The sequence below is a fragment of the Rissa tridactyla genome, chromosome 1 (assembly GCF_028500815.1).
Source record: "Rissa tridactyla isolate bRisTri1 chromosome 1, bRisTri1.patW.cur.20221130, whole genome shotgun sequence".
Classification (NCBI taxonomy): Eukaryota; Metazoa; Chordata; class Aves; order Charadriiformes; family Laridae; genus Rissa; species Rissa tridactyla.
Genome location: NC_071466.1, coordinates 157,060,317 through 157,088,149, shown reverse-complemented (window position 1 = coordinate 157,088,149; position 27,833 = coordinate 157,060,317). Strand labels below are relative to the sequence as shown.

Genomic DNA, 27,833 nt, shown 5'->3' with positions numbered 1-27,833 from the left:
ATTTAGATGAGAGATCCTTGGAGCAGCAAAATTTTTCCTTTTTCTCAATGGACTCAAAGATGCACCAAAGCATATCAGGCAGCAGGACACAAATGGCCTTAGCAAAAAGTACTTTGGAGTCCCAAGAAGGTAATTTCCTTCAAACAGTTGTATCATCAGTTACTGCTCCCTTTGATGGGACTTTATTTAAACAAGAAGAAATGGTCAGGATTTCAGAAGGGAGAAGTACACCGTTGGTAGATGTCTCCGTAACAAGCAACGAGGCGTTCTTAAGTGACGATGAATTTATTAGCTCATTTCCAAAGGCACAGTGGACTCCTCCACTAAAGTCTTTTGCAGTTTTAACAGATCATCACTCAGTTAATACAGTAGAGCCATCAAGAGAAACGTTAGAAACTGTATTGCTAACACCTTCATTACCTGTCCTTTTTTCACCATATGATATCTCAAAAACAGCACAGCAAAAGACTCTGAGTGCTGTCCCTGAAGACAGGAACACTCTTACAGAATTGAAGCCTTTTGTACCAGATAGTGAAATGCTAACTGCTAGCAGAGACTTGCTGTTGCACCCTCCAAATACAGCTATTTATTTCACTTCCATTCCTTCAGAGGCGGGAGTTGCAGTGTGGGAAAACATAAATGCAAGTTTAACAGCTCTGCCTTTTGGGGCCGTTTCAGAAGAGTCACCTCTTCATCTCAAGCTACTGGATAAGAATAGCCGTGTGACCCCAGATACCACAGCACAGCGTGCAGACCCGTATAATGACATTTACGCCTATGCGAGTAGCAGGGCAGCAGAAACTCTCAGTCTAAGGACCTACCCCACTCCAAGCATTCCCTGGGCCACATCGGCTTCAGCAGCCAGCGCTGAGCCTGCTTTGTTTCCTATTAGTCTTCCACTTGCGTCTTTCCCACTTCACTCAGCTGCCATTTCCATGGACTCTAATACAGTTCTTAATGCCAGCCTGTTTACACGTGAACTCTCCAGTACAACACCAAATTTGCCTGCCGGGTCAGAAATATCAAGTCAATCAGAGCTTGTTAGTGAGCTCATGAGTCCAGTGCCTTTCGCCGGATCATACAGTTCTTGTCTGTATTGTGACTCAGTTTCACTTCTGCCAGAAGCAGGCTTTTCCCCGGAACATGACGTGGGCTCAGGCGATTATGTTGAAACTTTGTCCATCAAAGCCTCTGAAGTACTAGGCATAACTCCATTTACAACTATAATTACTGACGGGTATGAATTAGAGGAGCCTACACCTGAGATTTTTGATACTTCTTTTCCATCAAGACCAATTGTTTCATTTTCTTCAAGATTCACAGAAATGCCCGATTCAAGCATGTTTTTATTAAGCACTATGGACGCTGTTCTTAACAACGGAACACCTATAACAATTTCTCCTTCTGACTATCAGCTCCCTGGAGGAACATCACTGAACATCTCCGTTGCCCAGTTTTCCTACTCTGTTCTGGAAACAGTTTTGTTGACACCAAGCAGTCGTGTAGAACTTCCTGATGCCACCACCATTCTGTTTGACTCTACCTTCATGCCGAGTGAGCCGGTAGCATCGTTTGCAGTCAGTCGTACGACTTTCCTGGAGTTGCCAGAACTAACGCCATCAGAATCTGTGGTTTTGCTTGACAAAACATCTACAAAGGAAGAACCGTCTTTAAATGTTTCAGATTTTCCATCCAAGCTTTTATCAACGCCATTTCTTATTGAATCTAGCTACTTGTCTTCATCATCGGCCATGCTAAATTCTTACTCTGTCGTGCAAGGTGATATATCAACACTCTTACCTCTGACCTTATTGACTGGGACATCAGTACCTTCCGGGGATGTTTCCAGCTGGGAGTTAGCTACCACTGTCAGCTCTGCCATTGATGCCGAGGTTTCTCAGTTCCCTCTCGGCCAAACATCATACTTTTATTCAGATGCATTCTCTGTTCCAGGTGCACAAGTTCCTGAAATAACGCTGTCAACAGATTTTCATTCAGAGTCATCTGTGTTTCTGGAAGCACCCTCAGTATTGCCAGCGGGCTCTGAAGTTGTGTTTACCTCAGCTGTTACAGGAGCTACCTCTCAGTTGGAGCCGTCACTCTCCGCCTCTCACTCCGTGGTTCCTACCCTGGTGCTGCCCACTTCCGACGCCCAGTCTGTTACCAGCAGCGTCTTGCTCAATGAAACAAATCTGATCTCTTTGTTTACTACCTTTCCGGTGACTCCTGTCTTAAATATATCTTCATCTCTGCTCTCAACTGCTCTGGCTTCTGATGAGGATATTGGTGCTACAGTTAACCCCACGCTGCTTCTGACGTCTCGCAGGGAGGGCAGTGCCCACACAACCCTTCCTCCCGCAGACCCTGACAACCTGGTGTCACATGCTGACACCAGCAGCGTGATGCCCTCTCCTACAGCATCTCTGTCTGTGACCACATCGTTTGCTCCCACACGGTTTCCTCCGACTTCCATCCCTCCCACTGGATATGAAGTTCCAGCAGGAAGCGGTGTAACTGCTGGTACTGATGCACCGGCTGCTCCCACCACTGTCCCCACGACCACTGCCGCAACTGCCACGGGCAGCCACGGCACGACTGCTGCAGGCAGCCTGGGGACATTCTCCTCCACCCTTCCGGCAACCACGACTCCATCTGAACCTGTGGTTGTAACCTCTGCCATCACCACTACTAGGCAACCCTACGTCTGTGACATCACGGTTCCCGATGCTTACTTAGTCACTGCGGGTAAGATATTCCAAACATTTTTATTTTGTTTTTCGGAAGCCACTGTAATGTGACCCCTAGCTAAATTGCAGGTGTTGAATTAGCTAAGCAAACCTTTCCAAAAAATACGGTGTCAATTTAGAAAAACAGCTGTAAAAGCATTGATTTATCATTTACTCTTGAAAATAATAGAATTCACTTGAGCGAAGTCTGTTGTGATAGTGAGTTACATACACATTACACTGCACAGAGAATGAAATTGTCTTCTGAAATTGCTGATGCGTATATTCAAGTATACTGAATCAGAGGCTGCTTTATCATTTCATGGGCTGTAAATGAATGTTACTGTCATGGTACTGTTCTGCCAAACTATTAAATGTTCTGACTGAGTAAGTTTCTCCTTTCAGTTGTTGCTGCTGTTTCTAAAAAAAACCTGCATGTGAGGTAATGTTATAGTATGAAAGAGGAGAGTTGGTTTAAAGAATGTTTGGGTTTTGTTACCATTTTTATAATTTTACCATACTAGCTCATGTTTATATTTTCCCTCCTCCCATACTTACTTCAATTGGATTTGGTGTGTTTGTAACCAGAAAAAGTGATGTTAGTGTGTTGCGAAATTAATTGTCTCAGCATCTGTGTTTGCTTTTTTGGTGTTTTCCTACCTCTTCCTAGCTTGTTAACAAAACAATGCCAGGGACCTAATCTAGGGCAGCTGCAGAAGTGCTGCATGTTCTGTGGTAAGCAACACATTTTGCCCTTAAGATTTACTTGTAACATGTAAAGCAGAATGAGCATAACCTCATCCTCCAGATATGAAGGTGAGCTGGCTATGCTCGTGATGAGGAAGATGTTTATTTTTTTTTAACCTGTGATTTGAGTAGTTTTGTAGGCCAATTACTGATGGAAAGTGAATGCAGGATGACAACATGACACTTTTCAGTTGTTTCCTTGACCGTAGTCACAGTCTCAAGTGTGACTGTAACAGACATGATATCCATAGGGATGTGATGTTTTTAAAGCAGTTTCTTACTCAATGGATATCCCTTTCAGTGATCAGTCACACTTGTTTACATTTTATTTAAGAGAAAAGTAGATGCATATTTTCTGTGGCTTTTTTCTGACCTCATCTGCATTCCATGCGTTGCCTACAAAACTTGAACTGCGTTATGACAGCAGGCTCATTGTGCACAGGTCAGACTGAATGTGCTGCGACTTTCAGATCCAATTTGAATGCCTCAGTGGCTCTTTAGAAGGTTCCTTTACTAGAATGCTAAAGACATTAGATATGGAAAAACAAAACAGGAGAGAGAAAGTAAACCTGGAGTTCCTTAAGCTGTGTGTACAGTCACTTTTTAGGATACAGTCACACCGCTACCTGTTTCCTTGTCCATTGTCTTATCCGTTTGAGGCAGTTGATCTCATTGCTTGCTTTTTCATGCATTGCATAATTGAAAATGCAGCTTTGAACCAAAGCCCAGAAGATAAAGCTAAAATGTATTTAATGACTAACATTAATTTTCAGTGCTGGCCCGAAGAGCTGTTCTACAAAATGTCAGTGAATCCATCAAAGAAGTGCTCAGAGTTCAGTTCAGACGATCAGTAGAGCTAGAGGTAAGTGGTATGGAGTGTGTACAAGTACTCTTTGATCAATGTAATAAAATAGTGAGTTTAGTTCACAGGCTAAAATGGTGATTTAAAAACAACTCATGTGGCACTGTATCAGAGAGAGGTTTATTCTAACTTAAATGTTAGTCATGTTGTTAGGTTTTTTTAACATTTTTACTTTTAGAATGTCATCGTTTTCTAGGACAGACCTTTCTTGGTTTTGCCAGAGGTGAGCAAGCAGTGTCCAGCCTCTACTGCTCACCTCCTTTGGCTTCTGAATTGAAACTGAACTGAAAAGCTTTTACCCTTCGAAATACCTGTTAAAAAGTTTTGTTTCTTCTGCTAGCTGATTATATACTTAACACCTTAAACAAAATAAAACCTTCTGCACAGCCTTGTGCTATTTTATGTTGGAAGTGAGGCCATCAACACTTGCAAGGAAAGTGGTGGAATCCCAAATGCAGGATTTGGCAGACGAAAAAGAAAAAGGCAGGGGAATAAAGATCAGGTGTGCAGTGCTAAGATGTTATTTTTAAGCCTTTAAATAGGTGTGACTCCTGTTATTCCCTCCCTCACAGGGCTAGGAATTGCTAGCTGGTTTTTTTTGAAAGTTTCCTCTGCTTTGATGTTCAAGGAATCATCTTTGAACAACATTTCCGTGTTGTTTCCTAACCTCAAAGTGAGTGTCTGGTTGAGATGAGGTTTAAAGGGTCTGTTCCCCTCTGTCTCAAACCCTCTGTCTGAGAGGAAAATACTGTAGAGGTAGTTTGGGGCTACTTTTGTTGTATAATCAGATACTTCAACACTGGGGACAAAATGAAATGTTTTAATGGAATTACTGGTGTAGGTGCAGGTTCAGATGCACTTTCAGTTTTTCATGTCTGCTTTCATCCAGTTGTGATAGTCGAGCACTATTTTATCTTACTTTTTTGAGTCTATGATCTCATTTTCATTATGAAGTTTGCTCAAGCAGCATCTTGAATTTTGAAAATAACGTGAGTTTCTCCATGCATAGAATCCCGTAGTGCCTCTAACTTCTGCTTGCTGATCTGTGTGGGGAAATGGTGTTTTGACAGCTCCTGCCATAATCACTGCACTCAGTAATTAAACAACCCCTGTCCGCTGTTTGAGAATATACCTCTCTACTGCTCAGTCGAGACAGGAGTGTTAAGAATTTCTGCCAAACTTCAGCCACAGTGAGCTGCCACTATAAATTATATTTAGTTTAGGTCCTTTTAGCAATACTTGCCCGTAAGCTTTTTAGGTTGGTTTTTTTTTTCTGTAAATAAGAGATTTTTCTTCTGGTTTGTGAATTATAGCTTCAGATTGTGCAAACTGGTATAGTCAAGGAGAAGTCAAAAGTTCATGATGGTAGAACTACACTAATTTTCAATGACCTTATACGCCTCAATAATATGGAAGCGCATATCCTCTTATTAGTAACAGCAGTAAGACAAAATATATTGCTAAATATTTGAAGGTTGATTGGAGCCAACATTTGATATCTTGCTGCTTTCTGTTTTTGCCCTTTAAATTCCTTCCTTTCATGCCCTCTATTGCCTTGTAAAGCTCTCAATAGGATATTTTGGCCCTAAGGCTGCTCAGAAGCAACTGTCTTTATAAATAATGCAGTTAGTCCGGCTTCATTCTTTGCAAAGTCTTTTTTACCAAAAGGAGAAAACATCTCTGTGGAATCAGTTATGCTTATTTAATGCTAGAATGCTGCTATCATGTGTGTTTTCTTTGTGTGATGCCTTGGGTATGGGTTTTGCACTAAAAACAATCACTAGCAAATGTCTTCACCTCTAATGGTGAAGTACTAACAAAACTGTTATCTTAAATAAAGAGCTGTTTGTAGTATCGGCATGTTTAATGGTGATGCAATGCAAAATTTTAAACAGAATGCATCTATATTGCTAAATGTAATTAACCAAGCAGAGCTGACTTTTGTTAGTCTAGAGTACCCAGGAACCATGTGTAGAGTTGTAAGTTATGGTAAAGCAGTGCACTTCTCTAAGCTGTTTTTTACTGTCTCTCCTATTACAGCTCACAGATGTTATTCCCTTGCTGTGATGTAATGCACAGTAAATCAGGAGACAGTCTTGTTAAATTTAACTCGGTAGTAATGTACGCTTTAAAAATAAAATCCATGGCAACAATGGATATAACTGCTGCTCACTTTAAGTACAAACCAAGTTTAACACTGAAAGGAGAATTAAAACTATTTTTTTTTTCCCCCAACATTTTCAGTTAAAACTTTGGTCTCTGCTTCTTTATTATTTCAAGCATTCTGAGTTGTTCAAGTGGAAATAAAAAAAGGAGGGAAACATGAATCTTGCCTAATAAAAAAAACTTTTGTCAACTTTTTCCTAGCAAAAGTCCTTAAAGTAAAGTGAGAATAACCTAAAATTTTGAAGTTCATTGCAGTCGATCTCAGTGCATTGCATCTGCAAAAGAATAAGACCCTATTGTTTGAATAAGAGCAATTTTTGTCAGCTTTCTCTAATGTAAACCTTATGACACTTGAGTAAGATCTGTTATACAACGTTCCCTTGACTTCGCTTTGTTGCAGTGGGGTGTGAAATAAAACAGTGTTGGCAGTGACTTGCTGCCAGGACCCCTGGTGCCGTTAAGTTCATGCCAACAGGAAAAAGCTTTTTGCCAGCCTCGTTTGTGCTTGGAAATTTTATCATGCGGTATAACGTATACCTCAGCCACTTTGTTGCTGTATTTAGTGTGGGTTTTGGGGCCTGTCCATAGCCTGTTGGTTTCTATAATCCAAAATTAGCGAACCTCTGCCTTCAAAGTAAGATCAGTTCACTGTCAGGCAGTTAAATACTTCTTTCAAAGATGCCACCTTGTGGACTTGGGCTGGCTTCGTTGCTACTCACTGCTGCTGAAATTCTGGCTGGTACCATTTAGGTGCATAAAAATGGAGAGAGAATTGTTGCTTTAGGATCCTAACGTGCATAGATGCAGAGGCTTTGTTTCATTTTTAAGACCTGTGGGCCTTTGTAGCCCATCTTCAGGAAGTTAAATGCTCTCTGCAGGCTCTGTACAGGATGCTTAATAAGGTGGTGGTGAGGAAATCAGTTGTTTATGCTTTCTGCCAGATGTTTGTGCAGCATAATACAGTGGAGTGTAGGCATGGATTAGACTGCAGCAAAGGGTGCATCTAATCAAATATTGTAGCAGACAATGATCAATAGCAAATGCTTAGGGAACATCATAAGGAACAGAGTAAGCATACAGTGATGTTTCGCCCAAATACTCTCCTAGCTTCTGGTAAATGGAGGCTTCAAAACTTCCTGTACTAGAAGTGCTCTCTCATGTGAGGGTAGCTCTGAATGAGACAGATTGTGTCCAGGAAACAGCAGATTTGGATTAGCCGTCACGTTTTGGAGAAGGGATAGCTTAACTTGAGGTGGTGTAAGGGTTTTCTACTCCTAGTGAAGGTTTCTGCTTTTGCTGTGGGAATGGCTCCAAAGTCCACATGGAGTTTTGCATGCTTCTCTGGCTTTATGGCCCAAAGAGTTAAGATAAGAAATTTGTACTTGTTTAATATAAGAAATTTGTGCTTGTGTACTTTAGTAGGTGGCATTGTAAAATGTGGTGGTTCATTTGTTTAGCATCTAACTGCCCTGGCAGTAGAGGTAAAACCTTCAAGAGAGGGTTGGGTGGATGGATGGGTTTGTGAACAATTAGAGCTGTGCCAAGAGGAGCTATTCTCATTCATGAACCAAGACTGTAATGGGCTGTGCTCATCAATCCTAGCCAACTTTGCAAACTTCTGTGTGAAATAGCTTGTAGACAGCATCATGTTGGCACGGCTATATTATTCCTGTCACCCGAGTTAAGTTGTAGAGAGCTAACTTTGGGCACCCCTGGCAGTATCTCAAGCGGAAATAGCTATTGTTTTGGCCCATGGTGGTTCTCATCTACCCACCTCAAAATTGCACTTAAAAGTTGTTTGTTTTTTTTTTTTTTTTAATTTCCACTCCTCTGGAGTTGCTGTCTCTCTTCTGCGGTAGTGAAGCACAAAAGGGAAACAGTATTAGCTGTTAAGACGAAAAAGTTGATGCAAAATTCTAGGGGATGTTCAGGGTAGGCGGCTTTCATTGCATCTGTGGCACACTGCAACGGGTCAGAGATGAAGACAGCTGAGTTAGTTATCAGAGGCTTGTTTCTTGTCTGAAATACCTAACTCTAGTGCATAAGTGTATGCTGGCTACACTAGGCCTCTCTTCCTCAGCATATATTGCTTTAGAAATCACCAGCAAACCGTCACTGAAATTTGTAATTCTAATTCCTCTTTTTCTTGCCTTTTAAGTAGTCTCCTTTGCAAGTAATGGGCAACTTTCTTTTGGCACGTTTTACCCATTATAACTGCTGTTTCCATTTGACAAACTGAAGCTGCAGAGATCATTTCATCCTGAGATAAAAGGACAAAATTTCAGATAAGAGGAACTGAAAAGAGCAGTTGCATATTATTCATATCAAACAAATTTGAGTTCTATGGATCTAAATCCATTTAAAATAAAAGCTGGATCCTGCATATATTTGTGGACTAAGAAGGAAGAAAGGAATAATGAGCAGCATAGATTTGTATTTTTTTTTTAAATTTCTTTCTGCTGAGGAAGTTTCTTCAAGTGAAGATGATCTCTTTGAAATGCATGTTTTTTAGAGGACAGGAAGGAGCTGCTTGCTGTCTCATCTAAACAGGAATTGCCATCGCTTTACACTGTGGCAGAAATACCAGTAAGGAACATGTGGGTCACAATTTAAGTGGCACTGTGCTTTTCTATAAGGCTGCTCCTGAAGTTGAGGATGTCTAACATATCCCTTCACCAGCAAAAGCCTGCAAGGTGCTAGCATCTCAAGAGATTTATCAGAACTTTTTGGTTTCTGGTTTAGATTATTCATTCATTTATTTGTGAGGCTATCATGTCAGACATCTCAAAATATTTTAGTGTGACTGCCTTAGGCAAATAAAGCAAACTGGGGGAGTAAACCAAAGAGGAACAAAATAAGGCTGGGGAAATAGGTGTCCTCGGCATTGAGAGTTTCTTTGAAGGAGAGAAGACACTGAAATATATTTAAATAAATAAAAGCCTCCGGTTTGTTTCTACTTAAGTGACGGAGAAATGGTGGACAAAAGTGTCTGCATGGAAACATTCACCTAGGTTTATATTTAACTTACAATCTCATTCCTTTTACATGATGACTAAGGCTCCTTAAGATTTTTAAGAAGACTCAAAGTCAGGAGATTAATTGGAAGAGGAAAATTGTAATTGGTAACTTTGCTGAAATAAGCAGATAGAAGTGTTCTCTGGAAGAAAGCATTCTTGAGTGTGAAAATTATATCCATAAAACACAGGTTATGTGTATTTTGCTTTGTGCATATCATGTGTGAATAGTATAGGATGCATTCACTAAACAGTATATGACTGAAATGCAGAAGCTGATGCAAGTGGTTCAGTAAGTAAACAGCAATTTTGTATGGGAACTCTTATGTACTCCAGGGGGATGCAGGTGAGGGGGAGTGCTACTATGCTGGGATGTGATAAATCAAGAAGTGTTGAGATTGGTGTGTCGTACTGAAAAGATTCTGGTAGATGCACCTGGCACAGGGGAGTTGCCCCTCTCATGCACTGGAGCAGAGGCCGCAAGGCTCAGCACTATCAGAGTGTTTGTGCTTCTACGCCCTCTTTGGAAAACAAAGATTGCATTTTTCTACCTCTTGATGATGTGGCTTTGAAATGCGTGGGACTATGTAGATCTAAAGTGTTGCCAAATTTCACATTGAAGATTTTTTTTAAAATTTATGTCTTTTTCTGTTTTTGTAGGTTTATAAAATTTCCCCCAAATTTGCTTTCTTGGTGACATCAGGTCCTTTTGTTTACACGGCAGTAGCTGTCATAAACGTGCTTGTGAACAGCAGTCTTCTTCGTGGCGAGGCCCCCATGATCCTCTCACTGCATCCTTCTTTCACTGTGCCAGATAACAGATTCCAAGTTCAGACAGGTGGGTTCTTCCTGACACGAAGAGGAGGAGATGTAGCTTCGTATTGATTCATACTTCTTCACTTGTGATTAAGTATGCAAGGTCAAGTCAAAACCCTGCATTCTACTGCTGTGAGTCTTAATTCTTGCTTTTTAGTGAAATACTTGCCAGAGCCGTGGTTGAGAGATGATAAATTGTATACGGTTAACCCCATAATTTAATGTTTTTTTCAGGAAAATATTTTGTCACGTTGCAAAATAGATGTGCTCTTTTTCTTGCTTCAAAAGGTGAGACAAGAAAAATATTTCTGTGAAACATTTCTCATAAAATCATGGTGCAGCTACTTTATAATGCTTGAGTCAAATTTCAAATTATGTTTACCTTAAATGCTGCTTTTTAGAATTCCCCTAATGTAGGAGAATTGGCGAGCAGGAGAATTGATTGCTTATGTATAAAGTGAGCAGGAGGATTTCTCATGTAGTATTCAGCTTTCCATGGCTGCTGTATGGCAGCAGTTCATGTGAAGTCCATGACTACTAATAATCTAAAGCAAAATATTACTCATGTAATACATTTTGTCATTAGTATAATTTAAAATCTTCTTCAGGCATTATTTGCATAACAAAACCACCTGCCTTGTTGGTTGACTGCATAATGAGGTAGTGGCAGGGATTGAGTATATAGGCAGAGAGTTAATGAATGTTAAACATAGTGCTTTTGTTCAGGTATGTTTCATGTGTTGTTTCTGCTCTGTTAATAACTGCATGGTAAGACATCACTTCTTTAATTGTGCAGGTGTGAAGTCTTTTTCCACTGCTTAATGTGGTTATATAGATAGATAATAGACGTATTTTCTGTTCTTGAACCTTCTATAACATTGCTGTTAGGGTCTGTAACCTAATCATAGCATTTCTTTGGGTAAGACTATATCAGGAAATCCACAGATGTACATGTAGTTAAGGTCTGTGCGCCTGCTCACATTCCTCTGTGCTCACTCTCTCTCCTGTGCACTCTCTTTTTCTCCTGTGAAAGACTTTAAGGTGTATGTATCTAGAATTAAAAAGACTGTTTGCTAATTAAGTATTTGATGTGTATTAACAGACCCAATATGTGGTCTTTTAGGCAAGCTAAATACTATATTTCAGTCTACAAGAAAAAGAGATTTGTTGCTTTTTTCCTCAAGGTTTTAATTGATCTGTGGGTACTAAGGATTTCAGTGTGGCTGATTCAGTGTTCAAGTCGTGTAAAATTAGCCACATGTATGTAGCGAAGGTCTTTCAGTATGCAAGAGGAAAGAGTGGGTATTTTGTCACTAATATCTTTCAGTAATCTAATTAATGCTGCTACATATTAATGAGTAGAGAATTTACTGCATCAACACAAAATGTATTTCTGCTGTGTTTTTACCCAGTGTTTCACTGAATATGTCCTGAATCCCCTGAAGAAGTGATGGCCCTGTGGATTCTCTTGCTCATTTTGTTCTCTCTCGTGGAAGTATTTGTCTGTAGGAATAACGTGTAACCTTTGCCTTCAGTGCTTCAGTTTGTGCCTCGGAACGTGGACGTTGGGTTCTGCAACTTTAGCCAGCGCATTGAGAAAGGACTGACAATGGCATTCATGGAGGTGAGCAAACACCAGGAGTTCTACAACTTCACTGTGCAGGTAAGAAGATTAGCATATTTTGTCTGTCCCTTTTTCTCCTCACCTTTGGTTGTCCTGTGTTTCATGCAGCCGGTAAAATGAGTTAGGTATTCAATGGTACAACTTGCCGTCTGGATCATGAAGAACTATGAAGCTTTGTTATGAAGTCAGGATTTTTTTTCCCCTACAAAATAATATGGCACCACATATCCCTCTGGTTTCAAGCTTTTTGAAAAAATGATCCAAGATGATAATTCATATCCAGAAGCATTATTGAATATAATAGGGTTTATAGTTTTTCATATAAAGGCTGCCCCAACCCTCACCAAATTCATTCCCATCAGATTTTACTATTACAGACTAGGGTGTGGTTAGAATGTTTTTGTTGTAAGACAACTTTCAGGTCTCACTGCCACTCAGGGGATCCTGTTAAGGGATATAGGAGTTATATGCCCTCTGTCGTTATGTGAGCAAACATGGTAGTTGCTTCCGAGGTCTAGAAATACTTACAGCACTATATGATGTCCGTGGCAGTTCTACTGGAACTTCACATATGTAACGTATTGCATATGTGCTGGGTACTGAGTCACACAGCAGAGCTTAAAACTTCCTGGAAAGTCAGTAATTCAACTTAATAAGACCAACTCCCTCTTCTCTCTGAATTCCTAAATTTAATCTAGCTTTGTTGTAATACCAAAATTAGTAAAAAATTTATTGTGTTATTTAACTGGCACCATAAACGCCCATCTGTGGTACCCTGAAATAAAATCATAGCAGGAAAGTGATATAAACTTTTTAGTACCTGAAGTACTACATAGTAAAGTGCTCAGAACTGTGCAACTGCATGACACAGTGTGACTGGATAGACTGAAGACAGAACTAGCAAAGCAATTTCTAGGACTATCAGTTTAACAGACTTCTATTTTAAATAATTCCCTACTGTCTGGAACAGGTGTGTCTACATGAACAGTTGATGTGTATATTGGTGCCAAAATAAGGCTTCTAACCAGTGGTAGTGTCTGGGCGTGCATGGTGCAGGAGGTTTTGACCAAGAGAACATCCATTTTCAGCATGTTTCTTTATTATGGTCTCTTCCTGTCTATTCCACCCAGTTTGGTATTTGGCTAAGATTTCTTTATTGGTACATTTATTTTGCTGACTATCTCTCTATGTGTTTTTTTCGTCATTTTCTAGACTGTAGCTTTCTGATCATTCTGCATTATTATTGACCTTAAAGGAGAACTCTTAGAAGGGGAATTCACATGTAACTTTATCTCTTCTGAGACTCAGCAGGCTGAAACAACCTGGAATAGATGTTCCTCTGTTTTGATGTGAACTGTTCTCCTCCCTCTTCATATTAAGGGGAAGAAAAAAAAGACTGTCATGGAAGGAATGGAAATGGCAGTGATTTGATTTTGCTGACTATGCTTCAATCTTGTCTTTTCAGATACTGAATATAACTCTGAGTAGGCATGGGGGAGCGTTTCGGCAAGGCCCCGTGAGCATTGTTTTTGCTGTCCGAGGTAGATACGGTTTTCTAAATGGGTCTGAAGTCAGTGAGCAGCTAAGAAACTTGTCTGTGGTGGAATTCAGCTTCTACCTGGGCTTTCCTGTGCAGCAAATTGCTGAACGTGAGTACTTGCTGTTTGCCAAGACTACAAAATACCTTCCTTAGTATATTTTCCTTAAGGTAATTTTGTGCATAAGTGATAATGCAGTTTCAAGTACCTAACGTGTATCATGACTTCCATACCGCTCTCTGCTCACATACTGTGTATCAGTGTTACAGAAACTTGGTGCTTTTGTCATCATCCTTTCCTTCTGCACTGGGCCGGTTGTGCTTAACCTGGCTTCATTAGTCCATTGGTCTTAGTCAGGATTAAAAAAAAATTAAATCACTTCCATCAGTATTGCTGTGAAGTGTGCTCCAAGGTGTGCATCTGCGGATATGTCTACAGTGGCCTTGGCTGCTTCTCAGCTGGGTTTACTACCTTGGACTTCATGTTGCACTTAACTGCGACTCTGACTTCTAGAAAGTCTGGGACATTGGCAACATAAGCTTATGTTTGCTCATATAATCTGTCTGGGCTATCAGCAGCAGTATTTTTTTGAGTAGTCTATTACCTTTTAAGGTATTATCTTTTAAGCATATGTCTTGCTTCCTATGTACAACTTGCAGTGCAAGTCACTTTTTCCAGACCATGGCCACTTAAATTAATGGGAACTGCCTGCACAGCAGAGTTTGCTTGACACTTGGACTTGACAACTTATGTTTGGTTAGATTTTTCAGATGACCTCAGTCTCACAAATAAGCCACATTTCTAAACTCAACACTTATCCTTGTACACAAATGGATTGTTCATGACAAATGTCTCATGAACGTAAGCAAGATCACGAGAGAACAGTACTTGCCTTTCCTGATGGCAGGTGTTACTGTTAACCCAGTCTGTTAATTCCCAGTTTCTCCTATGTCACTGTGCTTTCCCATGCAGTTTGTTTAATTATCAGAGTTATTTTTGTGAGGTATATAGGTGTGTAGCACCTGACATCATGATTCTCTCTATACAGTTGAATGTTTAATGGAAAATCAGGCCTAATGGCAGCTGCTGTTCAGCATGCAGCTGTACAGTAGTATGTCAACAAAGATATTATAGGAGAGTGTTTGTCAACAGAGGAAGTTGTTCTCTGTAGCACCTTTAAATCTATATAAGATGACTGCACTTTCCCAATGACTAGAAGTAGTGTAAATGTACTAATTTTTTTGAAACTTTTTTTTTCATTTTTCATCATTTTGAATCCTCTGCTCCCATAATTGATTAAAAAATGTAGCAGATTGTTGTCTAATTTCCTTTAAACATTTCTGCTCTCATGGTCTCATACAGACTGTACCTGTGCAGTGGTAGCTGCATTTAATTGAGCCAGGACCAAAAGCCTTGAGAATCCTTGTCCGTAGATGAATGTCATTTCTTCTGTTCCTTGGGAGATCACAGAATTTCTCAGATTGCAGGCTGTGGTCTTTATCTCTCACTGAATTCAAATTAAATGTTGCTCTTGCCTTGATTGCTTGAAAGACATTTGTCTTTACCCTGCATTGGCTCTTTTGCACCTTCGCCTTAAGTTTTATTACTTTGGGTCTCTTGGGTATTATTTTCAGTGTCATGGGGGTTTTGTTTTTTTCCTGTGATGTACACACATTGGGTCCTGCAGTTTTTACTTTTGTCCACGTATTCTGGAGTGATATTTCTAGTGAATTTGCAGGTTGCCCCTTGCTGAGAATCCATCTTCTGGATTGTCCAATGGAGCTACAGTGCAATTAAATGATAACAGAATTTCTGCCAAGGCTGATGTATCTTAAAAGACAGGCTGGGCACAGGGGAAAAACATTCCTATTAAACATGCATGTACACCGTTGTCCGTATTTTCCTTTCCTGATGGTACTTAGGAAATTTGAAGGCAATTTCTTTAGTGCTCATAGCAGGAGCTCTCCCTGTGTTATCTGCATGCTTATAGTGCCAGTGGAGCTCTGTGGTAGCTCACATGTTAATGAGAAAGCCATGCAAAGTAGAATGAGTGAAGAGGTCAGGCAGTGCCTTTAGAAAAAGGTCCCATTCGTATTTCTCCTCCTTTCTTGACAACTCTGAGGATTTGCAATGAAGTGATGTAGATGTTGGCTGTTATGACCTGGCAAATCTTGCCTCTGTTAGTACAGTGGCATGTCCAAGCCTGTGGGTGAGTTATTTCTATAACTTTCTGAAGCTTCAGGAAGTGTTTGTTTATTCCTGCTGGCAATTTTAAACAAGTATGCCGTGAGCATGGTAATTTCATTCCTGCAAATTCCGCCACAAGCCTCCAGACTCTTTAAACACAAAATTCTTCTTCCCTCAAATCCACCAAATCTCCCAAACAATACCGAACCTCAAATCCTCAAGCAGACCCTTAGTGTAGGAAGGCAGAGTTACTCATCAGTGGTGACTAAATCCATCATGATACACACTTTATTCCCACATTCGCCTGTGCGGAGCTCTTGAAATACGCTGTTTCTTTGGTGCACATCCCCAGTAGCAGGGACCATGACAGCTGAATAAGCTATGTAGTGTATACATACCTTATTGCTTGTAGCCTTGCCGTCAATGACCCCACCTAACTGATGCCATAGCCAATTGAATGAATGTTGCCAACAGAGCATAGCACTTGCCTTGGAGATCTTAGCCAGAGTGTGGTGGTGGTGGTGTCTCTTTGTTTGTTTGATAGAGAAATGTTGAAGATGACCATCAGATTTGTCTAGAATGCAGTTTCAAAATATTTAATGTTGTATTAAAGTAAATAAAATAAAATACATGTAATAAATTGATATAAATATAAAATAAATATATTAAATTTCAATTTAGCAAATCAGAAATTTTAGGAACTATAAGATCTTCCCAAAGTTCACAGTGTAGAAAACATGAGGATGTGGTACGTATGGTGCCCTAAGTCAAGGGGCATCTTGTCAGCATTTGAATTCCTTGTTGCTAGAGGAACCTGTATTTACTGTTTTGAGCCTGCTTCAGGACAACTCATTTTGATTTGAACTTGTCTAGTCCGGTCTCAATAGTGTGTCGGTAGTCACTTGTTTTGGAACACCAGATATGGTGTGATTTGGTAAGTCAGCAAAGTGGGAACAGAGTTTCTCATCTTCTTAGAGCTATGGGTCTGTCTGTCAGCAAGCGCAACAATGAATGTAGCTCATATGCTTTTATAAGCGAGGCAACCACACTCGGTTATTTTTAACCATTTCTGCAGTTTTTTGTATTGTTGCTGTGACTGTATTTTAAGCCAAGGGATTTTAGCTCTTCAAGAGAGCCAGAAATCATGTCCAAAGGCAAAGCAGCATTGGGCAGATCCTTCTTGAGACATCTTATTCAGCAGTCTGTTGAGGATGACCAACAGCCAGATCCTCAAAGCTACTTTGGCAGGAAGATGCGTAAATGGTTTTGTTCTCTAGACCCTGAACTCTCTGTTTTCATTCTGTCCCTTGGTCTGTAGAGGAGTCGTAGCAGGGAAGGTGTTGTGCGGGTCTTCCTTAGATAGGTTGCTGCTTTGCTCTGTGCAAATTGATATGCAACCCTCTACTTTTCAATGTGAATTTTGGGGGGATTTTTGGATATTTATGTATTTACATATAAACAATTTACGTATGGTATTGTTTATATGTAAATGTGAAATGTTCCTTGCCATACTGTTCTATGCCATTTATACCTTAGTTGTCAGGCATGGTAACAGTTAATACTCTCAGTGGTGACTCCCCCCACCCCGAGGGCTCTGTATATTATTTTGTAGGTTTTATAGTCTGCATCTGAAGAAAAAGAACTGATTTGTAGGTGAGCTGAGCTGTCAGGGGGTACACGTTGATTCATACTAAGGAAAAGCTACTTGTGTAATATCACTGTGTCTCAGCATTGTTACATGAAGTGAGACCTTGTCTTTGATACCCCGAATATAAGCCTTGTTTGAAGGAATGTGTTTGCTCCCTGATGCTTGTTCACTTCACATTGCCTTTCACACATAGTCCTTTCACTGGTTTTTGGGTGTTGGTTTTTTTTTTTTTCACATAAGTAATATGTACTGTTTATACTTTTAACTGTGTGGGTTGTGCCTGTGCAGCACATCATTAACAACAGGACTTTTTTGTCAGCTTTTTTCCACTCATTTAGAGTCAGCCTCAGTAGTGAAAATTGTTATTTTGACAGAATGGCCTGTTCTGTGCAAGAATAGAGATGTTGGAGTGGCCAAGCCTGGAAACTTCCAGATTTTTTTCTTTCCCCCACAGACTTCTAGGTGACTTCAGCAACATGCTTATATTCAAATATTCAGTTTGTACCTTCCTGCGTTGTTTGTACCTTGCATCTTACATTTTAGGTTGTAAACTGGTTAGGTGGTTATGAACTACACGTCATCAGAAAGAAAAACCAAGTCTAGTCATGGTTTTTGGGGGCTAGTTCATTAAAAACAATAGGAAAGAATCTCTTTATGGCTGTAAGATTTCTCTCAGGACAGGCAAAGGCTAGCTGTGGACTATTATGAGGAATATTGGCCTTCATTAATTTATTCCGAATAAAGCTTTTTGGTTTTATTATGACTTAAAATAGAGAGAGTTGCCTTGGGACTTGCCATTTTTTCAGTACTATAAGCAGCACTTTGATGGGTGGCATCTATTTCAGGTATCTTGGAGATATTGCAAGGGCAATAGGATAATATAAAATTGTATGACACAGTCTGAAGACTGCAGAAACATTTAGCAATTTTTTTCTGGGTGGACTTTGGATCAGGCTTTTCACAGATACACTGTGTTACTATTGTGTGCACCCCGATATTTGTATGGAATCTTATTTTTCAGCTGATACCTTCTCATTCCAAATGTTGCATTCTTTCCATGCTTTCTGTTACTGTTCCTCTATTTATCACAAGTAAGAAGGATCAATATGGTACCAGTTGTATCTTGCGTGGTCCCACACATCTCTATATAAGAGGAGCAGAGAGGTCCTTGTTGGAGCATCTAGTGAATGCCACGCTGCCCAAGTGGTGTGCTTCCAGACAGCTCTCAAGAGGTTTCTGGGTGACTAGGTGACCCTTTGCCTTTTCAGTCAGCATTGAATTGATGCTGTTATGCTGTATGGCGCTTCAGGGATGCGTGTTAGAATCTTCTAATGATGCTAGCATCTACTTCATTAATGCATCTATAGTCATTAGCAGACCAGCCACAATCTAACTAATAATTGCATTTTGTCTATCCAGCTTCCTCCTCAGAATAACAATCAGTCCGTGCTGGTTTTAATCGTTAGTCCCAGGGTGCATTAGGAATCTTGCAAATATGATCTTGCTGCAGCGCTGAGACTCCAGCTGAGCTCAGGATCTGGTCACATGTGTGTTGGTGAGACACTTGAGTGACCTATGGAATAGGAATTGGAGCCTGGATTTTCTGAATTCTGAGCATGGTCTCAGTTGCAGAAGTGTCCATCATTTCATGCATTCTTCGTCAAGTTTTAGAACCCAGCCTTAGTTGCCAATGATCACGGCACATCTTCCTTTGCAATTTCAAGATTTTCTGCTCAAGTTGTTTTATTTTTAAATTTCATTAATTCTGTGAAAAGTTTAAGTGAATAGTCATCCAGCAATTTGCATGAATTAAATCATTTTCAAGCACTAATTAGAAAAAGTGTGAAGAGCACATTAAGTATTGAGGCAAAACACGATTTTGGTTTAAAAGAAGAAAAAACTCTGAACTGCTAGCAGTTCAGTTTTATGGTCATTGGAAGGTTTTTGATTTTCTTATCTTGGTCTTTCCATGCTTTGGAAAAACAACAGTTGTGGTTTAGTTCATGCTTTTTTGTTCAGGTTGTATTTCTAATTTGAAATAAACAATTGCATGACCGGAGTAAATAGAATTCCAATCTAAAAGCTACAATCAGAAGAATCATGTAGCAGGATGCCAAAATTAAATGTGTTTATTTAAATGGACTGTGAGGTGCTTTTTGTATGTTTGAAATTTTTGGAAATTAGATGCATTCTGGTCAGCGTATAGAGGGCTGTTCAGAATAAAGGACCATATTTTGATGTGCTTCTGAATAGTAAGTCACAAAGTACCTCCCACATGGTTCTCTTGAAGCTAGTAGTGCTATTATTGAAATAAAGGTGGATTAACAAAATTTTCATTTTTTTCCATGGGACTAGTTATAAACCTATGAAAGTAAAAGGTACAATGTAACTAGTAATTCTTTTGCTCTTGCTTTAACAAAAAATTCATAGGTTTTTTTAAGAGGCAGAAGAATCAGTTATTAGCTACATTGACAGAGGTCAGCTACTCTATAAATTATTGCATAATTAAATTATAAAAATGGTAATTTTCTGTTTCTCTGAAACATGTAATAGTGGCAAGCTGTTCTACAACTGAAGACAGGACATCTTTCCTCTTAATTCAGCTAGCATGGACCAGGTCATTTAATTGTTATGTGCTGCAGTCTTTCTATTCATGAAATGGTTTAAAAAGTCACCTTTGTATAATGCTTAGCAAACTGCATCTGGATTAAATATTTTGAGAAAGTTAAGACCATTCCTTTTTCTTATTGCCATAGTGAAGCATAAGACTTCCTGTGAGGAAACTGTTGTCCCAGCCCCCATCTTCACTTCTTTCCCAACATCTCTTTACTGCACTCCAGTGGAAACCTTGGGAAAAATCTTATCCCTATTGAAGTCAGTGGAAACAGACTTTATTTACTTCACTGGGGCAAGGATTTCACTCTGGAGCAGAGCCTTTTTGTAAGATCTGAGAAATTAGGAAGGCTTGGAGCCACGGAGCCAAATACAAAAGCCATAAGATTTGTCCACAGCAATACTTGCACATGAATTTATTTGTGATTTTTGTAAAAAAAAACAAACAAAAAAACAAAACAAACAAAAAAAACATTATCAATGTGGTGTTTTTTAAATGCTTTCCCCTGCACAAGTCTGGAACACAAATCAGATATATTTCGTTTTCGGCCTTACATTTACTGTTTTCATGTAGTTACTGCCTCAAAGAAGGTCTTATTTTCATTCTGAGACATTCATGAGTTGCCTCATTGCCCTTTGAGCAAAAGTATGATCTGGCAGCTAGCTCAGTAAGAGTCACAATTCAGACAGGGAGCTTTTACTTTCAAGTTTCTAGGAGCAATGACCTCAGTACAGCAGCTTGAAATCTTTCAGGTAATAAATCTGACTGCTTCAGTTAGCTTCGTTTTGTTCAGAGACAAACTGGGAAATGTATGTTTGGAGCACTTTCCTTGCCATTGTGTCTGCATAGCCTCAGGAGTAGTAATACATCTGTGTAAATAAGATGCTTACCGACAGTATAAATTATGAAGTGGCTTCTTTTTTTGTGTATGTTGTTGAGAATACTGTTCTTATGGATGTTTTTCCTCCATTCTGTTTTTCCCTCAGCCTTTCATTATCCTAAGCTTAATGTGTCTCAGTTGATGAAATCTTCCTGGGTGAGAACAGGTACGTACAGTCTCTGTGAGTAAGTAAGAGTGCAACTATTTTTGTTATCAGGATAACTAGCCTATGTTAATACTGACAGCTTAAGGATGCAGCATTTTTATGAGGTAATAATGTGCCTGAGCTGAACAAATTCTAAAAGCAAAGGTCTAGTGACCTGGAATATCTGGGAGATGTAATTCCCGGGTCTAGAATGAACTACTGCAATTCCTTGATAATGCACACAAAGTAGTTTCTGGCTATAAAGCAGTTAATTCTTAGTGAGAATACTTACACTGTCAAGCATAAAGTGTCTACTCTGCAGGCTGTCAATATACCACATTGATTTTTAGGTTTTTATTTTATTTTAAGTGAAAATTATTTTTTTTTTCGTGTGGCACTTTCTAACAAAACATTCCAGGAATAAAGTAGAATGAAAATAGATACGAGCACATGATAGCGTTTCATCACATTTCATTGATCTCTTCTGATTCCTTCACAGCAGATCCCTCCCACCCAAATCTCCTGGTTGTTTTATTCTATAATTCACAATACGGTTGGGCTCTCACATTTAGATGCTCAAAGGCAGTTCAGGTTGCCTGCGTGCTGTAGGTCCTACCTGCTTCTTTTAAGCAGAAAGCCTGAATGTGACCAGGCTATGTCTAGCAAACTCGCTGTTAGGGTGCAAATGCCCCACTGGATGCAATTCTCTCATGCCACAACTTTTCCACCTGTAGTTTACCAGTAGTATCGCCTTACTCTTTTTTCAGGTATCCTGTCTCCTCTCACCAGTGACCCAGTTTACTTTTAAGCAGGAAACCAAGTTGCAACTTAATATCTGAAGCCCACACAGTTTGTTTTGGAAAAGAAAAAATTAATTTCAGACCCATGTTCAGTAATGTGAGAGAAGCTACATGTGTATCCCATATCTGATGTCATCCTTCCTTAGACATTTGTGCTCGCTTTTTTGGTCACACCCCGACCCTGTCTTGCTCAACCTTAGAATTGCTTTGTCCGTTGTTGCTGGAAGTTCCTTTAGATCCTGCAGTAAGAAGAGGGTTCTTCCAGCTCAGAAATCCTGTCCCTTTGGGTTTTTCCAAACTTCCTGACTGTAAGATTTTGAAAGCCAAGTACAGCACCTTTTTTGCTGTAGAGGAACTTTTTGTAATCCCAGTTCTTGCAGGCAGCCTGGGAAGAGCTAGTAGACTTTGGCTGGGTCAGTCCTTTCAGTCTGTATATTGTATTGTAAAGGTAATGACTCATGATGTAGGAAAATGATAGAATTTATGCACGTAAAGATGAGGTTTTAAATATTAGATTGCCCAGATATATGTGCATGTATCCCAATAGTCATAATATGTTGGGATATGCAGTGTTCTCTGTCGCCGTCCCTCTCAGTTGTAGAATACAGTTCATGCTTTTAAGCCTAATTCATTGATACTGAAATTCAATACACAGGCAAGAACCATCTTCTACTTGCTGTATATGATAGCCTCAGGCCACTGTTTATTTATTTTGCTATTTAATTGAGATACTTAGTCTGTGATTGAATTTAGAAAGCAGATGCTGTCGATCTCTGTGAGAAATCATGAAAATGAACTTGTTCTGACATCTGCAGTGAAAATTTTTAAATTGAAAAAGTGAGTTTAATATTTTGTTTTAAAAATTAAGAAAATTAAAATTATACTTAATTGATTTAATCTAAGTGGATGGCTTTTTATTAAGGACCATTTTTTTTATTAGGTCATTTGAATGACTATTGCTCCCTCACTCCACTTTGCTTTTACTGGATGCCATCTTATTAGTAAAAGTCCACACTGTTTTCATGTTTCCTATGTGTTGTTCCTCAGGGATTCCTCTCAGCATTAGCTGCCCCAGTGACCTGGAGTACCTGGGGTAGGGAAGTGAAGAGGGCAGGACTACTAACCAGGTTTTTTTGTGCTGTGATTGCCATACTTGTTAATTTTGTCTTATCTAGGGAAGATATGCTTGGAATACACAGCTTTATTCATTTGCTGCTGGTCTATTTTTTCCCCTTGATTCTGAACCCTTGCCCTGCGCATCTCCACCTCTGTGTGACTTGTGAACACAACATTTAGACTGAAAGTAGTTGCAGCAGACAACTTAGAGTGAATTTTCTCTTTCATTTGTTTTTAAATAATTCATTGGATGTTCATAAGTTTGTGTTTTTTTAGAATTGAAAGAGTTTCTTCAGTATCCTGGATGTGTCTAGACTGGTTGAGATTTAAAAAATACCCTCTGTCCTAATTTTTTTTTTATTTATTTCTTTTAACCTTTTCCCACCTTGTCCTCCTTTCCAACGTGTAACCTCTGTCTGCACTGTGCAGTATTCCCACATGAATACAGCTGCCCTTGAATTGTCCGTGAGATGTCACAGGGTGACTCAAAGCTTGTAATTGAAGTTGCAAAGAAGAAACTGAAAAGTTTTACTAATTCATTTGTGTTCTTGGGTTACTTTCTCTGCAATGTAGTTCTCTTGGGTGTCGTCGACCAGCGAATTCAGGAGGAAGTGTTTCAGGCTGAGATGGAGCGGAAACTAGCTCACCTGTTAAACGAGGCGTTGGTCAGAGGTCGGATATGGAGACGAGCCAGTTTTGCAGGCAGCAACGTTGTGCAGGTATTAAGAGCTCAAAGTCAGAGGAAGAAATAAAGGGTAATAGATTATTGAATAAGTTAATACTGTCTAGGTTTTGAGTTGAGAAAGGGAACTCAAAAGCATATATCACGTTTAGCTAGTTGATGATGCTTATGTTGTGCACCTGCAATATGGTTCTTTTAGTTACCTTGTTGTCCGTTAAGCTAAACATAACGAATGGAAACAACTGAGTATTTTATGTGGCTACTAAAAAATTCTGATGATTTCTTAAAAACTGTATTGAAAATTATTTTACCAACATCCTATTTTAAAAACTTGCTATCTTGTCTGACTTACATGAGATGCCTAGCAAAAGGAGCCAGGTTGCTCATCTGAGTCAAAAATGTGCTCTGCTGGAACAGCTACTTCACAGCTCTCTGTAGTGTTTTGGTGGTGGTGCAGAAATATGAAATAGAATCACATGCAGCTTGACGCAGCCATAGAGTAGTATATTCTGCCCCTTAACTGCCTATTTGTTACAGTACTCCTGGTTAAAGGAATGGCTTTCAAGTAAGAATGATTAATCGTGTCAAATCTTGCACACATGGCAGCTTCTGCTATCTGGATTTCAGTGCTGCTTTATAGTTTTGTCAGGTGGAACTATTCATGTAATGTCCAGGAAGACTTGGATATTTAATTTTAATTTTTAAATTCTCACATGTGTTCTTTCTAGTCAATTCAACAAACTGAAAGCCAAAATACGCTCTAATGGCCCATCTTCTTAAAAATTACTTTTCCCAGCTAATTCATCGACAGTTGGTTTACTTCACAGATGCCCTTCTAGTAGTTCAGACCTATTATCTTTATTTAATTTAATCCTAGAGTGTTTGCAACCACTTACATTTCCAGATGTTGGGGTTTTCTTACTTTTGTTTTCCTGTCTCAGAAACATCTGTTCCAGTAATAGAGATTTTATTTTATTTTTGTTTTGTGTAGCTTTGAATTGCTGTAAATAGATGTATGCTTCAGATCTTCTATTCCCAACACTTCTTACTGCACTTTGTTCTTTATGCCTCAGTCCTCCTTTTGCATATAAATTAAATAAATATTCCTTATGTTGCTAGTAATGATACCACAGCCTATAGAATGTGTACGTGTAGATTACATTTTTACTGTTTTATGTAATAAAGCTCAGGTAGTTTATTTTTGCATGCAAAAAATTACAAGTAGGTCCTTTCTAGCTAAAGAATAGTATTTCGGGAAGTGTAAGTACAGTGTTTTTCTTGTGACTTCGTATTACGTATTGGGATATAAGATGGTCTGCAGCTTATGTTCCAAACAGCAGCGCTGCTCATTTATGCCACTTAATTAGTGCAAAGAGTCTGCAAACTGCTGTCTTTGGGCAGTGGAGGATTCTCTTAGTTACAGTCCAATACACCATACCATCCCGTGTAACACAGGGCTTCTCCAGGTGCTCACAGTCCACGCTATTAGGTAGGATTAGGCCTGTAATAAAGGAGATGTGGAAGAAAGAAGGCTGAAGGAGATACCTTGCTGCTAGGTGTCTGTGATAGGTGTCCTGCTATCCTGCACGAGAACGGTAGGTGCCATCAGGTACTATAACTTCATGGAAGCTTGCTGTGGCGGGACGTTCAGGTGTGTGGTAGGTGAGACAGCCTTAGAGCCTATTGTGTGCAGCTGGAGTGATGCGCCTGGTAGTGGGCTTCTGAGTAGAGAACGATTTCTTTCAAGGATGCTCCCCATCAGTTGAGGATCTGGTCCATAGTCATTTGCAATAAACCTTTTAGTTTTACTGCTGCTAATTCTATTCCTCATAGCCAAGTTTATAAGCTGTGTTTGAAGTGTGTTGTATATATGCATCTATTTGTGTCTTCAGGGAGAGCTATTAATGTTCTTTGTGCTCTATATTCGAATTTTCCCCATATATATTTCTTGCACACAAACCAGTGACTGCTATGATACTAGGTCACAATGAAGTGAAAATAAGAACAGAAGCTGCCAGCAACACCAAAATGGTGGATACTTGTATTAGCAGGACATGCAAATATACACAAAAGACTAGACACATTTCATTTGTGTTGAGCCCCTATAGACCAGAGTTTTTCCTAAGGTGAAAGATATTTATAGTGTACTGAAATGTGACATTTCTAAGCTCTGTGGAAAATCAGGACTGTGGTCAGAAGGTGAAGCAATTATTTGTGAATGTTACTGCAGGCATATTAGTTTCCTTTCACATACTAAGAAAATAGAAGTGATACCTTGTGAGGTTTAGATTTCACTTCTAAAAGCACGTGTTTAGGATCTAAGAATTTTAAAAATTACTCTTTAAATCCTAGACACTTTAAATAAGAGCTTTGAACTGCCTAGGGTGCCTACGTAACATGTTTTCCCCTCCCGTTTGCCTAGCTGTACTATTAACAGGTGGCACTCTATGATAAAAAAAGAAAAAAGCCTATAATCATTACATATAAAAACCTCTGAAGTCCCACACCTGGCTGTTATACATGAGATAGTTCCATTCGTTTTTGTGTAATGCTCACATTAATGTTTCACAGAGCAAGGCATATATATTTTTAATATCTATCTGCTGTTGCTGCAAATTGAAGGAACATATTTAATGTGGTTTGCATTGCGTCCGCAGAGACTGGGCCCTGCGCTATATTCTGTCAATAGTTTACCATAATAACTCTTTCTCATGAATTTTTTTGAGGAATTAAATGGCTCAAAGGTAGTTTATACTGGAAGCTAATGGCACTGGTGAGGCTGCACCTCGAATACTGTGTGCAGTTTTGGGTCCCTCACTACAAGAAAGACACTGAGGTGCTGGAGTGTGCCCAGAAAAGGGTAATGAAGCTGGTGAAGGGTCTGGAGAACAAGCCTTACGAGGAGTGGCTGAGGGAGCTGGGGTTGTTCAGCCTGGAGAAAAGGAGGCTGAGGAGAGACCTTATCGCTCTCTACAACTGCCTGAAAGGAGGTTGTAGTGAGGCGGGAATTAGTCTCTTCTCCCAAGTAAAAGGTGATAGGACAAGAGGAAACGGCCTCAAGCTGTGCCATGGAAGGTTTAGCTTGAATATTAGGAAAAATTTCTTGACTGAAAGTGTTGTCAAGCGTTGGAACAGGCTGCCCGGGGAAGTGGTTGAGTCACCATCCCTGTAGGTATTTCAAAGACAGGTCGACGTGGTGCTGAGGGAGATGGTTTAGTGGTGGTTTTGTCAGTGTTAGGTTAATGGTTGGACTTGATGTTCTTAAAGGTCTCTTCCAACCTAAATGATTCTATGATTCTAATGCAAAAATAATTAATTTTCCTTCATTTCAGCGTGCTTAGTCTTTTGAACCTAATAGGAAGCGAAAAGGTGATCCTACTATGGCAAAAAGAATGATGTTCTGATTTAAAGAGCATGTTAGGCGAGGCTGTAGTTGTAGTGTGTGTGAGGAAGTAGTAGCTATGAGGGGACGTAATGGCCAAATTGAGCTTTTCATTAAGGCAGAGATTCATTCTCTTGGCTTTCTGCCGAAAACTTCTGTGTCTCTCCTGAATGCATAATCTGAGTAAAGGCCCAGTCTTGCTGTGATTATTTTTAGGTTTTTAAATAGAGACTTTGGGGACTGCTGCTGCTTCACCTCTTCCTTAGAGGCCCCTCCGACAGCCGCCCTGGGCAGAGACCATCCCTTCTGTCAGGTTGCCCACAGCCTGTTCCTACCTCTGTTTTGTCAAGCCAGTTTCTCCGCTGGGCAAGCCTCTGCAAGCCAGCAGAGGAAACTTCCTTAGCCTTGCCTGCGGCGCCCTGGCCCTCTCTGTTCCTTTACTGGTCTCCCCAGCTCAGCGTGAGGTGGGTCTGTCAAAGTGCTGCCCTGTCCAGCCCCAGCTGGAGCACTTGAGGAGGAAGCTGGCTGCCCGCAGGTGGCACCGCCATCTCTCATCTGGACAGGTTCCTGTGAGACCTCCCTCAGACCCAGGGCAGGTTACCTGCTGTGCCCGTTTCACATACGTTTTATGCTGCATTGTTCTGCTGAACTGTTCAGACCAGAGTACAGCTCAATTTAATTGCCTCAACACTGAAATCCTTTTAATAAGGCAGAAAGCAGAACCTTTTTTGATATTATTATTTTTTCCCCTAGGAGATGAACATAGTGAAAAAGGGAAAATAGTCCTCGTGCATGCATTGTGGAGATTCTGTGTGTGCATGTTTGCTTGTTTCTAAGTAACGCTCCTGCCTTCGAAACCCTGAACCAGTTCACACAGGGATTCCTT

General features: G+C 39.8%; 1 protein-coding gene across 4 annotated transcripts in view; it reads left to right on the top strand.

Annotated features, from left to right (window-relative positions):
• Positions 1 to 27,833, top strand: part of KIAA1549 (KIAA1549 ortholog) — a 153,154-nt gene that overhangs the window by 73,306 nt on the left and 52,015 nt on the right. For all 4 annotated transcript variants that reach the window (XM_054215697.1, XM_054215696.1, XM_054215708.1 and 1 more), the window contains exons 2-8: positions 7 to 2,745; positions 4,247 to 4,335; positions 10,176 to 10,353; positions 11,867 to 11,994; positions 13,421 to 13,604; positions 20,929 to 20,988; positions 23,457 to 23,602. In XM_054215697.1, coding sequence (XP_054071672.1) covers positions 7 to 2,745; positions 4,247 to 4,335; positions 10,176 to 10,353; positions 11,867 to 11,994; positions 13,421 to 13,604; positions 20,929 to 20,988; positions 23,457 to 23,602 — 3,524 coding nt within the window. The remainder of the gene's footprint in view (positions 1 to 6; positions 2,746 to 4,246; positions 4,336 to 10,175; positions 10,354 to 11,866; positions 11,995 to 13,420; positions 13,605 to 20,928; positions 20,989 to 23,456; positions 23,603 to 27,833) is intronic.